A 13570-nucleotide genomic window follows, 5' to 3' on the forward strand; every position below is an offset into this window, starting at 1 on the left:
GCCATGGAGAGCAGGGACATCCTCTATCTGTAAGGTCCTGCCACCTATAGTGAATGACGCCATGGAGAGCAGGGACATCCTCTATCTGTAAGGTCCTGCCACCTATAGTGAACGACGCCATGGAGAGCAGGGACATCCTCTATCTGTGAGGCCCTGCCAGCCATTGTGAAGGGATGGGACAATCATGAGCTTCCTGGTACAGTGCTGCCTCTTATAATCTACTTCTCCCTTCCTGGGGCCCATATTAACCTCCTGCCAGATGTGAGGGTGAAGAGCGGACGTACCACTGGAACACTTGCCACAGAGATGGGTTCTGGAGACGCCATATCTTCTTCACCTCGTACCCGCTGACCGTCTTGGAGAAGCTGCTGACAATTTCTGAGAACTCGATGGATGTGTCCGAGACAAGAACTTTCTACAGAGGATAGAAGAAGATGCGTGACCTCTCCTGTCCCTTGTCCTCCAGTCACATGTCATAGGGGCTCCGCACATTACCTTACAGCCGATCTCCGGCATGGCCTCAGGGTCCCAGCTCTTGGGGTAGACGTCAGTGTTCAGGGAGGACTTTTCTAATTTTACTGGGGACGTTTCTGATCTCTGGCGGGACTTTCTTAATTTTCGGCGGGCCTTTCTTAATTTTAAGAGTGATTTAGCTGCTGCCGATCTTGTGCTGAAAGGATAAAAAAAAGTTTAATGATAAAATGGCGACAGAGCGCTGTCTAGTCCAGTAAGTGAGACATCCAGACTATCAGTCACGTCTCATACTTCATGACTTGCCCACGGCTGTATACCCAGGGATTGTTTTTATAATCTGAGAATTATGGATGGTATTTAGATCTATACTGTAGAACGGGTATATTATGGGGGATGGTAACTCTTCAGACATTCAGTGGGACATAGAATCTTCTGGTTGTGCCAACAGCTGCAAGTTCTTATCCAGAGTTCAGGACAATGTTCCGGTGTGACGTATTAAGGCCGAGTGTGATAAGTGCTGAAGTGTAATGCACATTATGTATAGTAATGCAGGAAGTGATGAAGAAAGGTATAATATAAGTATTGTAAGTATAATGTGTAGTGTAAAGGAGTTCTGCCCAGCAACAGACAACAGAGTGGGAAGTAGTTAAGTGCTGGGACTAGCCCACAGGGAGAGGGCTTATTGATAGGGACAGGACTGTGCTTCCTAGATAGAGTTAGTTAGGAGTTTGGAGGGCAACAAGTGTCCAGTGCTCCAATGAAGCCACTGGAGCGAGGAATACAAAGATCCTAAAGAAAGTTACTGACGAAACTGAGAAACCTTCCAGAAGGAATTAATGGATAAGATGCCGAGTGATGAGAATCCTGGGAGCTTGCTCGTGCCGAAGGTAATGGGCTTGAAGAGGACGGAGAGCTTGGCACCAGTGGGGGATCGCGAGTGGTAGATCCAGGGCGTCCATAGTGATAGGACGCGGAACCGTTGATCGGGTAAAGAGAAACTCGCTGATCAGAATTGTGGCCTAGAAGATGGGTTGTGGTGACGTAGAGACGAAACTGATAAGATAGAGTCCAGGAGCAGCCTACGAGGAAAGATACAGTACACTGGGAATGGAAAGGCTTCCTGCTGGTAAGCCTGTGTACCCACCATCCCTTGTACATAACCTTTATCAAGTTCAGTAAAGTCCCCATGTTTGAATGGAAGTCTCCTTTATTAGTCTGTGAAAGTGAAATGTGTGGTCGTGGCCAGCCAACACCAGTTTCAAAGCTGGCTCAAGGCCCACACAACACTAACACCAACACCCTGCCAGGACCCACTCTTTCACGTAGCGCACCGGGACATGACAGGAGAAGATGCGTACTTCCCCCGTCTAGGACATCCAGGTGGGCAGATATCCTGAAAGTTGGGGGTCAATTAATTTTTTTGAAACCGGAGCCAGATCCCATTAACCAGCCCCCTCTGAGATCATCGATGAGAGGTATCTGGGTGTGACTTTTATCTAATAATTGCAGATTTTGGAATATTATCATTGTTCAATCCTGGAAGATACAGTTCGCTGTAGTTCTGCACAATTATCAAAGGAGAGATTCCCTCCAAAAAGATCAGAGCCATTCCTGCGACCACAGGTTTAGTTCTATTCTTTCATATTCCTTTTTATTTCATGTAACTGTATACGCTGTATTGTTTAGTCCTCTTTTGTAATATCTTTTGTATATTTTTATAATCACAGCCTACTTTTTGGAATAAATACAACACTTAATAGCTCTGTTCCTCTTGTTCTTTAAACCGCACCCCTGAAGCCATACGGTACCTGTATCTGGTGTCTAATAGACCTGTATAAACGATTGGTGGTGGCAGTGAGTTTCCTTGGATTATTTTGGAGATGGCAGTGACTGTATCAGGGAATATATATCTATTACGTGAATTGGAATCGGATGTATATATACCATACATTCACTGTAAGTTCCCCAATATCCGACCGAGTAGTGGAAGCAGTGCTGGTTCGTGACAACATGGTAACAGCCGATGGATATCTACGTGACTCCCTTGCTTGATTTCCTGACAATGGACCAAATGTTTTATCGGCTACTTAACCGACCTAATGCATGTTAGCAAACAGAGATGCTCCGCCTGAACAGCTAGGGTTAATCGTATGGACTGTCCATTCTCTAGTCGATTCCTTGAGACCTGACCCTTCTACGTCTGCAAATTGGGCCAATGGCAAATATTTGCGAAGTTTCCGTGGGTGTACTATAGAAAAGGATAGTCAGTGCAGCACATGACTTTGTCACACACGAGCAGACAAGATTTTCTTTTGTGAACATGTATCAGACATATATCAGTGAAGATTTTCATACACCTTCAGCAGATGCCAGTGATTGGCTATAACATCTACCTGCATGTCAATCATGTTCTGCTGCTCTACACAATCAGTCATCTCTTGCTTGTCGATCATGTTCTATTCTGTACTGCTGCCGCCTTCCATCATGTTCTAGACTATGCTGCTGTGCTGTTAACACTGCCGCTAGATGGCCACACATTGTCTGCATGTCTATTATGTTGTACAATGTGCTGCTGCCAGTGTTCACAACCGGACATCTTCTGCCTGCCTGTCCATCATGTTCTGTACTGAGCTTCCACTGCCACTAGACTATCACACATCTCCTGACTGTCCATTGTGTTATCTTCCAGATGGGAACCCTACCCTGTGTAAAGTGAATATACGAAACCTGAAACTGCACACAGATAATGATGCCTGCTCTGTTTTGAAGTCAGCAGGGGCGTTGAAGCTTTTGATTGGCTGCAACAGTCAGATGATTAGTAGAGCGCATCATCAAAGAAAACTCTGATGATGTGTTCCTCTAGACAACAGTTACGTATCTTGTTGTCCACTGGAAAACAATTGTAATTAATCACCCCTTACCAGTTTATAATAAAATTCTACAATACACTCCTCTGAGCCCCTCTATATACAGCCCCATCCTGCAGTTCATCACTCCTCTCAGCTCCTCTATATACAGTCCAATCCTGCAGTTCATCACTCCTCTCAGCTCCTCCATATACAGCTCCATCCTGCAGTTCATCACTCCTCCCAGCTCCTCTATATACAGCCCCATCCTGTAGTTCATCACTCCTCCCAGCTCCTCTATATACAGCCCCATCCTGCAGTTCATCACTCCTCTAAGCTCCTCTATATACAGCCCCATCCTGCAGTTCATCACTCCTCTCAGCTCCTCCATATACAGCCCCATCCTGTAGTTCATCACTCCTCCCAGCTCCTCTATATACAGCCCCATCCTGCAGTTCATCACTCCTCTCAGCTCCTCTATATACAGCCCCATCCTGCAGTTCATCACTCCTCTCAGCTCCTCTATATACAGCCCCATCCTGCAGTTCATCACTCCTCCCAGCTCCTCTATATACAGCCCCATCCTGCAGTTCATCACTCCTCTCAGCTCCTCTATATACAGTCCAATCCTGCAGTTCATCACTCCTCTCAGCTCCTCTGTATACAGCCCCATCCTGCAGTTCATCACTCCTCCCAGCTCATCTATATACAGCCCCATCCTGCAGTTTATCACTCCTCTCAGCTCCTCTATATACAGTCCCATCCTGCAGTTCATCACTCCTTCCAGCTCCTCTATATACAGCCCCATCCTGCAGTTTATCACTCCTCTCAGCTCCTCTATATACAGCCCCATCCTGCAGTTCATCACTCCTCCCAGCTCCTCTATATACAGCCCCATCCTGCAGTTCATCACTCCTCTCAGCTCCTCTGTATACAGCCCCATCCTGCAGTTCATCACTCCTCCCAGCTCCTCTATATACAGCCCCATCCTGCAGTTCATCACTCCTCTCAGCTCCTCTATATACAGCCCCATCCTGCAGTTCATCACTCCTCCCAGCTCCTCTATATACAGCCCCATCCTGCAGTTCATCACTCCTCTCAGCTCCTCTATATACAGCCCAATCCTGCAGTTCATCACTCCTCTCAGCTCCTCTGTATACAGCTCCATCCTGCAGTTCATCACTCCTCCCAGCTCCTCTATATACAGTCCAATCCTGCAGTTCATCATTCCTCCCAGCTCCTCTATATACAGCCCCATCCTGCAGTTCATCACTCCTCCCAGCTCCTCTATATACAGTCCAATCCTGCAGTTCATCACTCCTCTCAGCTCCTCTGTATAGAGCCCCATCCTGCAGTTCATCACTCCTCCCAGCTCCTCTATATACAGCCCCATACTGCAGTTCATCACTCCTCCCAGCTCCTCTATATACAGCCCCATCCTGCAGTTCATCACTCCTCTCAGCTCCTCTATTTACAGCCCCATCCTGCAGTTCATCACTCCTCTCAGCTCCTCTATATACAGCCCCATACTGCAGTTCATCACTCCTCCCAGCTCCTCTATATACAGGCCCATCCTGCAGTTCATCACTCCTCCCAGCTCCTCTATATACAGTCCCATCCTGCAGTTCATCACTCCTCCCAGCTCCTCTATATACAGCCCCATCCTGCAGTTCATCAATCCTCTCAGCTCCTCTGTATACAGCCCCATCCTGCAGTTCATCACTCCTCTCAGCTCCTCTATATACAGCCCCATCCTGCAGTTCATCACTCCTCCCAGCTCCTCTATATACAGCCCCATCCTGCAGTTCATCACTCCTCTCAGCTCCTCTATATACAGTCCCATCCTGCAGTTCATCACTCCTTCCAGCTCCTCTATATACAGCCGCATCCTGCAGTTCATCACTCCTCTCAGCTCCTCCATATACAGCCCCATCCTGCAGTTTATCACTCCTCCCAGCTCCTCTATATACAGCCCCATCCTGCAGTTCATCACTCCTTCCAGCTCCTCTATATACAGCCCCATCCTGCAGTTCATCACTCCTCTCAGCTCCTCTATATACAGCCCCATCCTGCAATTCATCACTCCTCCCAGCTCCTCTATATACAGCCCCATCCTGCAGTTCATCACTCCTCCCAGCTCCTCTATATACAGCCCCATCCTGCAGTTCATCACTCCTCTCAGCTCCTCTATATACAGCCCCATCCTGCAGTTCATCACTCCTCTCAGCTCCTCTATATACAGCCCCATCCTGCAGTTCATCACTACTCTCAGCTCCTCTATATACAGCCCCATCCTGCAGTTCATCACTCCTCTCAGCTCCTCTATATACAGCCCCATCCTGCAGTTCATCACTCCTCTCAGCTCCTCTATATACAGTCCCATCCTGCAGTTCATCACTCCTTCCAGCTCCTCTATATAAAGCCCCATCCTGCAGTTCATCACTCCTCTCAGCTCCTCTGTATACAGTCCCATCCTGCAGTTCATCACTCCTTCCAGCTCCTCTATATACAGCCCCATCCTGCAGTTCATCACTCCTCTCAGCTCCTCTATATACAGCCCCATCCTGCAGTTCATCACTCCTCTCGGCTCCTCTATATACAGCCCCATCCTGCAGTTCATCACTCCTCTCAGCTCCTCTATATACAGCCCCATCCTGCAGTTCATCACTCCTCTCAGCTCCTCTATATACAGCCCCATCCTGCAGTTCATCACTCCTCTCAGCTCCTCTATATACAGCCCCATCCTGCAGTTCATCACTCCTCTCAGCTCCTCTATATACAGTCCCATCCTGCAGTTCATCACTCCTTCCAGCTCCTCTATATAAAGCCCCATCCTGCAGTTCATCACTCCTCTCAGCTCCTCTGTATAGAGCCCCATCTTGCAGTTCATCACTCCTCCCAGCTCCTCTATATACAGTCCAATCCTGCAGTTCATCACTCCTCTCAGCTCCTCTGTATACAGCCCCATCCTGCAGTTCATCACTCCTCCCAGCTCCTCTATATACAGCCCCATCCTGCAGTTCATCACTCCTCCCAGCTCCTCTATATACAGCCGCATCCTGCAGTTCATCACTCCTCTCAGCTCCTCTGTATACAGCCCCATCCTGCAGTTCATCACTCCTCCCAGCTCCTCTATATACAGCCCCATCCTGCAGTTCATCACTCCTCCCAGCTCCTCTATATACAGCCCCATCCTGCAGTTCATCACTCCTCCCAGCTCCTCTATATACAGCCCCATCCTGCAGTTCATCACTCCTCTCAGCTCCTCTATTTACAGTCCCATCCTGCAGTTCATCACTCCTCTCAGCTCCTCTATATACAGCCCCATACTGCAGTTCATCACTCCTCCCAGCTCCTCTATATACAGGCCCATCCTGCAGTTCATCACTCCTCCCAGCTCCTCTATATACAGTCCCATCCTGCAGTTCATCACTCCTCCCAGCTCCTCTATATACAGCCCCATCCTGCAGTTCATCACTCCTCTCAGCTCCTCTGTATACAGCCCCATCCTGCAGTTCATCACTCCTCTCAGCTCCTCTATATACAGCCCCACCCTGCAGTTCATCACTCCTCCCAGCTCCTCTATATACAGCCCCATCCTGCAGTTCATCACTCCTCTCAGCTCCTCTATATACAGTCCCATCCTGCAGTTCATCACTCCTTCCAGCTCCTCTATATACAGCCGCATCCTGCAGTTCATCACTCCTCTCAGCTCCTCCATATACAGCCCCATCCTGCAGTTTATCACTCCTCCCAGCTCCTCTATATACAGCCCCATCCTGCAGTTCATCACTCCTTCCAGCTCCTCTATATACAGCCCCATCCTGCAGTTCATCACTCCTCTCAGCTCCTCTATATACAGCCCCATCCTGCAGTTCATCACTCCTCCCAGCTCCTCTATATACAGCCCCATCCTGCAGTTCATCACTCCTCCCAGCTCCTCTATATACAGCCCCATCCTGCAGTTCATCACTCCTCTCAGCTCCTCTATATACAGCCCCATCCTGCAGTTCATCACTCCTCTCAGCTCCTCTATATACAGCCCCATCCTGCAGTTCATCACTCCTCTCAGCTCCTCTATATACAATCCCATCCTGCAGTTCATCACTCCTTCCAGCTCCTCTATATAAAGCCCCATCCTGCAGTTCATCACTCCTCTCAGCTCCTCCATATACAGCCCCATCCTGCAGTTCATCACTCCTCCCAGCTCCTCTGTATACAGCCCCATCCTGCAGTTCATCACTCCTCTCAGCTCCTCTGTATACAGTCCCATCCTGCAGTTCATCACTCCTCCCAGCTCCTCTATATACAGTCCAATCCTGCAGTTCATCACTCCTCTCAGCTCCTCTGTATACAGCCCCATCCTGCAGTTCATCACTCCTCCCAGCTCCTCTATATACAGCCCCATCCTGCAGTTCATCACTCCTCCCAGCTCCTCTATATACAGCCCCATCCTGCAGTTCATCACTCCTCTCAGCTCCTCTATATACAGCCCCATCCTGCAGTTCATCACTCCTCTCAGCTCCTCTATATACAGCCCCATCCTGCAGTTCATCACTCCTCTCAGCTCCTCTGTATACAGCTCCATCATGCAGTTCATCACTCCTCCCAGCTCCTCTGTATACAGCCCCATCCTGCAGTTCATCACTCCTCTCAGCTCCTCTGTATACAGCCCCATCCTGCAGTTCATCACTCCTCCCAGCTCCTCTATATACAGCCCCATCCTGCAGTTCATCACTCCTCCCAGCTCCTCTATATACAGCCCCATCCTGCAGTTCATCACTCCTCCCAGCTCCTCTATATACAGCCCCATCCTGCAGTTCATCACTCCTCCCAGCTCCTCTATATACAGCCCCATCCTGCAGATCATCACTCCTCTCAGCTCCTCTATATATAGCCCCATCCTGCAGTTCATCACTCCTCCCAGCTCCTCTATATACAGCCCCATCCCGCAGTTCATAACTCCTCTCAGCTCCTCTATATACAGCCCCATCCTGCAGTTCATCACTCCTCTCAGCTCCTCTATATACAGCCCCATCCTGCAGTTCATCACTCCTCTCAGCTCCTCTGTATACAGCTCCATCCTGCAGTTCATCACTCCTCCCAGCTCCTCTATATACAGCCCCATCCTGCAGTTCATCACTCCTCTCAGCTCCTCTGTATACAGCCCCATCCTGCAGTTCATCACTCCTCCCAGCTCCTCTATATACAGCCCCATCCTGCAGTTCATCACTCCTCCCAGCTCCTCTATATACAGCCCCATCCTGCAGTTCATCACTCCTCCCAGCTCCTCTATATACAGCCCCATCCTGCAGATCATCACTCCTCTCAGCTCCTCTATATACAGCCACATCCTGCAGTTCATCACTCCTCCCAGCTCCTCTATATACAGCCCCATCCCGCAGTTCATCACTCCTCTCAGCTCCTCTATATACAGCCGCATCCTGCAGTTCATCACTCCTCTCAGCTCCTCCATATACAGCCCCATCCTGCAGTTCATCACTCCTCCCAGCTCCTCTATATACAGCCCCATCCTGCAGTTCATCACTCCTCTCAGCTCCTCTATATACAGTCCAATCCTGCAGTTCATCACTCCTCTCAGCTCCTCTGTATACAGCCCCATCCTGCAGTTCATCACTCCTCCCAGCTCCTCTATATACAGTCCCATCCTGCAGTTCATCACTCCTCTCAGCTCCTCTATATACAGTCCCATCCTGCAGTTCATCACTCCTCCCAGCTCCTCTATATACAGCCCCATCCTGCAGTTCATCACTCCTCTCAGCTCCTCTATATACAGTCCCATCCTGCAGTTCATCACTCCTTCCAGCTCCTCTATATACAGCCCCATCCTGCAGTTCATCACTCCTCTCAGCTCCTCTATATACAGTCCCATCCTGCAGTTCATCACTCCTTCCAGCTCCTCTATATACAGCCGCATCCTGCAGTTCATCACTCCTCTTAGCTCCTCCATATACAGCCCCATCCTGCAGTTTATCACTTCTCCCAGCTCCTCTATATACAGCCCCATCCTGCAGTTCATCACTCCTTCCAGCTCCTCTATATACAGCCCCATCCTGCAGTTCATCACTCCTCTCAGCTCCTCTGTATACAGCCCCATCCTGCAGTTCATCACTCCTCCCAGCTCCTCTATATACAGCCCCATCCTGCAGTTCATCACACCTCCCAGCTCCTCTATATACAGCCCCATCCTGCAGTTCATCACTCCTCCCAGCTCCTCTATATACAGCCCCATCCTGCAGATCATCACTCCTCTCAGCTCCTCTATATACAGCCCCATCCTGCAGTTCATCACTCCTCCCAGCTCCTCTATATACAGCCCCATCCCGCAGTTCATCACTCCTCTCAGCTCCTCTATATACAGCCGCATCCTGCAGTTCATCACTCCTCTCAGCTCCTCCATATACAGCCCCATCCTGCAGTTCATCACTCCTCCCAGCTCCTCTATATACAGCCCCATCCTGCAGTTCATCACTCCTCTCAGCTCCTCTATATACAGTCCAATCCTGCAGTTCATCACTCCTCTCAGCTCCTCTGTATACAGCCCCATCCTGCAGTTCATCACTCCTCCCAGCTCCTCTATATACAGTCCCATCCTGCAGTTCATCACTCCTCTCAGCTCCTCTATATACAGTCCCATCCTGCAGTTCATCACTCCTCCCAGCTCCTCTATATACAGCCCCATCCTGCAGTTCATCACTCCTCTCAGCTCCTCTATATACAGTCCCATCCTGCAGTTCATCACTCCTTCCAGCTCCTCTATATACAGCCCCATCCTGCAGTTCATCACTCCTCTCAGCTCCTCTATATACAGTCCCATCCTGCAGTTCATCACTCCTTCCAGCTCCTCTATATACAGCCGCATCCTGCAGTTCATCACTCCTCTTAGCTCCTCCATATACAGCCCCATCCTGCAGTTTATCACTCCTCCCAGCTCCTCTATATACAGCCCCATCCTGCAGTTCATCACTCCTTCCAGCTCCTCTATATACAGCCCCATCCTGCAGTTCATCACTCCTCTCAGCTCCTCTATATACAGCCCCATCCTGCAGTTCATCAGTCCTCCCAGCTCCTCTATATACAGCCCCATCCTGCAGTTCATCACTCCTCCCAGCTCCTCTATATACAGCCCCATCCTGCAGTTCATCACTCCTCTCAGCTCCTCTGTATACAGCCCCATCCTGCAGTTCATCATTCCTCTCAGCTCCTCTATATACAGCCCCATCCTGCAGTTCATCACTCCTCTCAGCTCCTCTGTATACAGCTCCATCATGCAGTTCATCACTCCTCCCAGCTCCTCTGTATACAGCCCCATCCTGCAGTTCATCACTCCTCTCAGCTCCTCTGTATACAGCCCCATCCTGCAGTTCATCACTCCTCCCAGCTCCTCTATATACAGCCCCATCCTGCAGTTCATCACTCCTCCCAGCTCCTCTATATACAGCCCCATCCTGCAGTTCATCACTCCTCCCAGCTCCTCTATATACAGCCCCATCCTGCAGTTCATCACTCCTCCCAGCTCCTCTATATACAGCCCCATCCTGCAGATCATCACTCCTCTCAGCTCCTCTATATATAGCCCCATCCTGCAGTTCATCACTCCTCCCAGCTCCTCTATATACAGCCCCATCCCGCAGTTCATAACTCCTCTCAGCTCCTCTATATACAGCCCCATCCTGCAGTTCATCACTCCTCTCAGCTCCTCTATATACAGCCCCATCCTGCAGTTCATCACTCCTCTCAGCTCCTCTGTATACAGCTCCATCCTGCAGTTCATCACTCCTCCCAGCTCCTCTATATACAGCCCCATCCTGCAGTTCATCACTCCTCTCAGCTCCTCTGTATACAGCCCCATCCTGCAGTTCATCACTCCTCCCAGCTCCTCTATATACAGCCCCATCCTGCAGTTCATCACTCCTCCCAGCTCCTCTATATACAGCCCCATCCTGCAGTTCATCACTCCTCCCAGCTCCTCTATATACAGCCCCATCCTGCAGATCATCACTCCTCTCAGCTCCTCTATATACAGCCACATCCTGCAGTTCATCACTCCTCCCAGCTCCTCTATATACAGCCCCATCCCGCAGTTCATCACTCCTCTCAGCTCCTCTATATACAGCCGCATCCTGCAGTTCATCACTCCTCTCAGCTCCTCCATATACAGCCCCATCCTGCAGTTCATCACTCCTCCCAGCTCCTCTATATACAGCCCCATCCTGCAGTTCATCACTCCTCTCAGCTCCTCTATATACAGTCCAATCCTGCAGTTCATCACTCCTCTCAGCTCCTCTGTATACAGCCCCATCCTGCAGTTCATCACTCCTCCCAGCTCCTCTATATACAGTCCCATCCTGCAGTTCATCACTCCTCTCAGCTCCTCTATATACAGTCCCATCCTGCAGTTCATCACTCCTCCCAGCTCCTCTATATACAGCCCCATCCTGCAGTTCATCACTCCTCTCAGCTCCTCTATATACAGTCCCATCCTGCAGTTCATCACTCCTTCCAGCTCCTCTATATACAGCCCCATCCTGCAGTTCATCACTCCTCTCAGCTCCTCTATATACAGTCCCATCCTGCAGTTCATCACTCCTTCCAGCTCCTCTATATACAGCCGCATCCTGCAGTTCATCACTCCTCTTAGCTCCTCCATATACAGCCCCATCCTGCAGTTTATCACTTCTCCCAGCTCCTCTATATACAGCCCCATCCTGCAGTTCATCACTCCTTCCAGCTCCTCTATATACAGCCCCATCCTGCAGTTCATCACTCCTCTCAGCTCCTCTGTATACAGCCCCATCCTGCAGTTCATCACTCCTCCCAGCTCCTCTATATACAGCCCCATCCTGCAGTTCATCACTCCTCCCAGCTCCTCTATATACAGCCCCATCCTGCAGTTCATCACTCCTCCCAGCTCCTCTATATACAGCCCCATCCTGCAGATCATCACTCCTCTCAGCTCCTCTATATACAGCCCCATCCTGCAGTTCATCACTCCTCCCAGCTCCTCTATATACAGCCCCATCCCGCAGTTCATCACTCCTCTCAGCTCCTCTATATACAGCCGCATCCTGCAGTTCATCACTCCTCTCAGCTCCTCCATATACAGCCCCATCCTGCAGTTCATCACTCCTCCCAGCTCCTCTATATACAGCCCCATCCTGCAGTTCATCACTCCTCTCAGCTCCTCTATATACAGTCCAATCCTGCAGTTCATCACTCCTCTCAGCTCCTCTGTATACAGCCCCATCCTGCAGTTCATCACTCCTCCCAGCTCCTCTATATACAGTCCCATCCTGCAGTTCATCACTCCTCTCAGCTCATCTATATACAGTCCCATCCTGCAGTTCATCACTCCTCCCAGCTCCTCTATATACAGCCCCATCCTGCAGTTCATCACTCCTCTCAGCTCCTCTATATACAGTCCCATCCTGCAGTTCATCACTCCTTCCAGCTCCTCTATATACAGCCCCATCCTGCAGTTCATCACTCCTCTCAGCTCCTCTATATACAGTCCCATCCTGCAGTTCATCACTCCTTCCAGCTCCTCTATATACAGCCGCATCCTGCAGTTCATCACTCCTCTTAGCTCCTCCATATACAGCCCCATCCTGCAGTTTATCACTCCTCCCAGCTCCTCTATATACAGCCCCATCCTGCAGTTCATCACTCCTTCCAGCTCCTCTATATACAGCCCCATCCTGCAGTTCATCACTCCTCTCAGCTCCTCTATATACAGCCCCATCCTGCAGTTCATCAGTCCTCCCAGCTCCTCTATATACAGCCCCATCCTGCAGTTCATCACTCCTCCCAGCTCCTCTATATACAGCCCCATCCTGCAGTTCATCACTCCTCTCAGCTCCTCTATATACAGCCCCATCCTGCAGTTCATCATTCCTCTCAGCTCCTCTATATACAGCCCCATCCTGCAGTTCATCACTCCTCTCAGCTCCTCTATATACAGCCCCATCCTGCAGTTCATCACTCCTCTCAGCTCCTCTATATACAGCCCCATCCTGCAGTTCATCACTCCTCTCAGCTCCTCTATATACAGTCCCATCCTGCAGTTCATCACTCCTTCCAGCTCCTCTATATAAAGCCCCATCCTGCAGTTCATCACTCCTCTCAGCTCCTCCATATACAGCCCCATCCTGCAGTTCATCACTCCTCCCAGCTCCTCTATATACAGCCCCATCCTGCAGTTCATCACTCCTCTCAGCTCCTCTGTATAC

General features: G+C 49.9%; 1 protein-coding gene across 1 annotated transcript in view; it reads right to left on the reverse strand.

Annotated features, from left to right (window-relative positions):
- Window positions 1-13570, reverse strand: part of LOC138674972 (zinc finger CCCH-type antiviral protein 1-like) — an 81878-nt gene that overhangs the window by 15641 nt on the left and 52667 nt on the right. Inside the window, exons 10-11 of the mRNA XM_069762861.1 lie at window positions 496-670; window positions 285-415 (exon numbers count right to left, since the gene is read on the reverse strand). Of these exons, the coding sequence (XP_069618962.1) occupies window positions 285-415; window positions 496-670 (306 nt within the window). The remainder of the gene's footprint in view (window positions 1-284; window positions 416-495; window positions 671-13570) is intronic.

The sequence above is a fragment of the Ranitomeya imitator genome, chromosome 4 (assembly GCF_032444005.1).
Source record: "Ranitomeya imitator isolate aRanImi1 chromosome 4, aRanImi1.pri, whole genome shotgun sequence".
Lineage (NCBI taxonomy): Eukaryota > Metazoa > Chordata > Amphibia > Anura > Dendrobatidae > Ranitomeya > Ranitomeya imitator.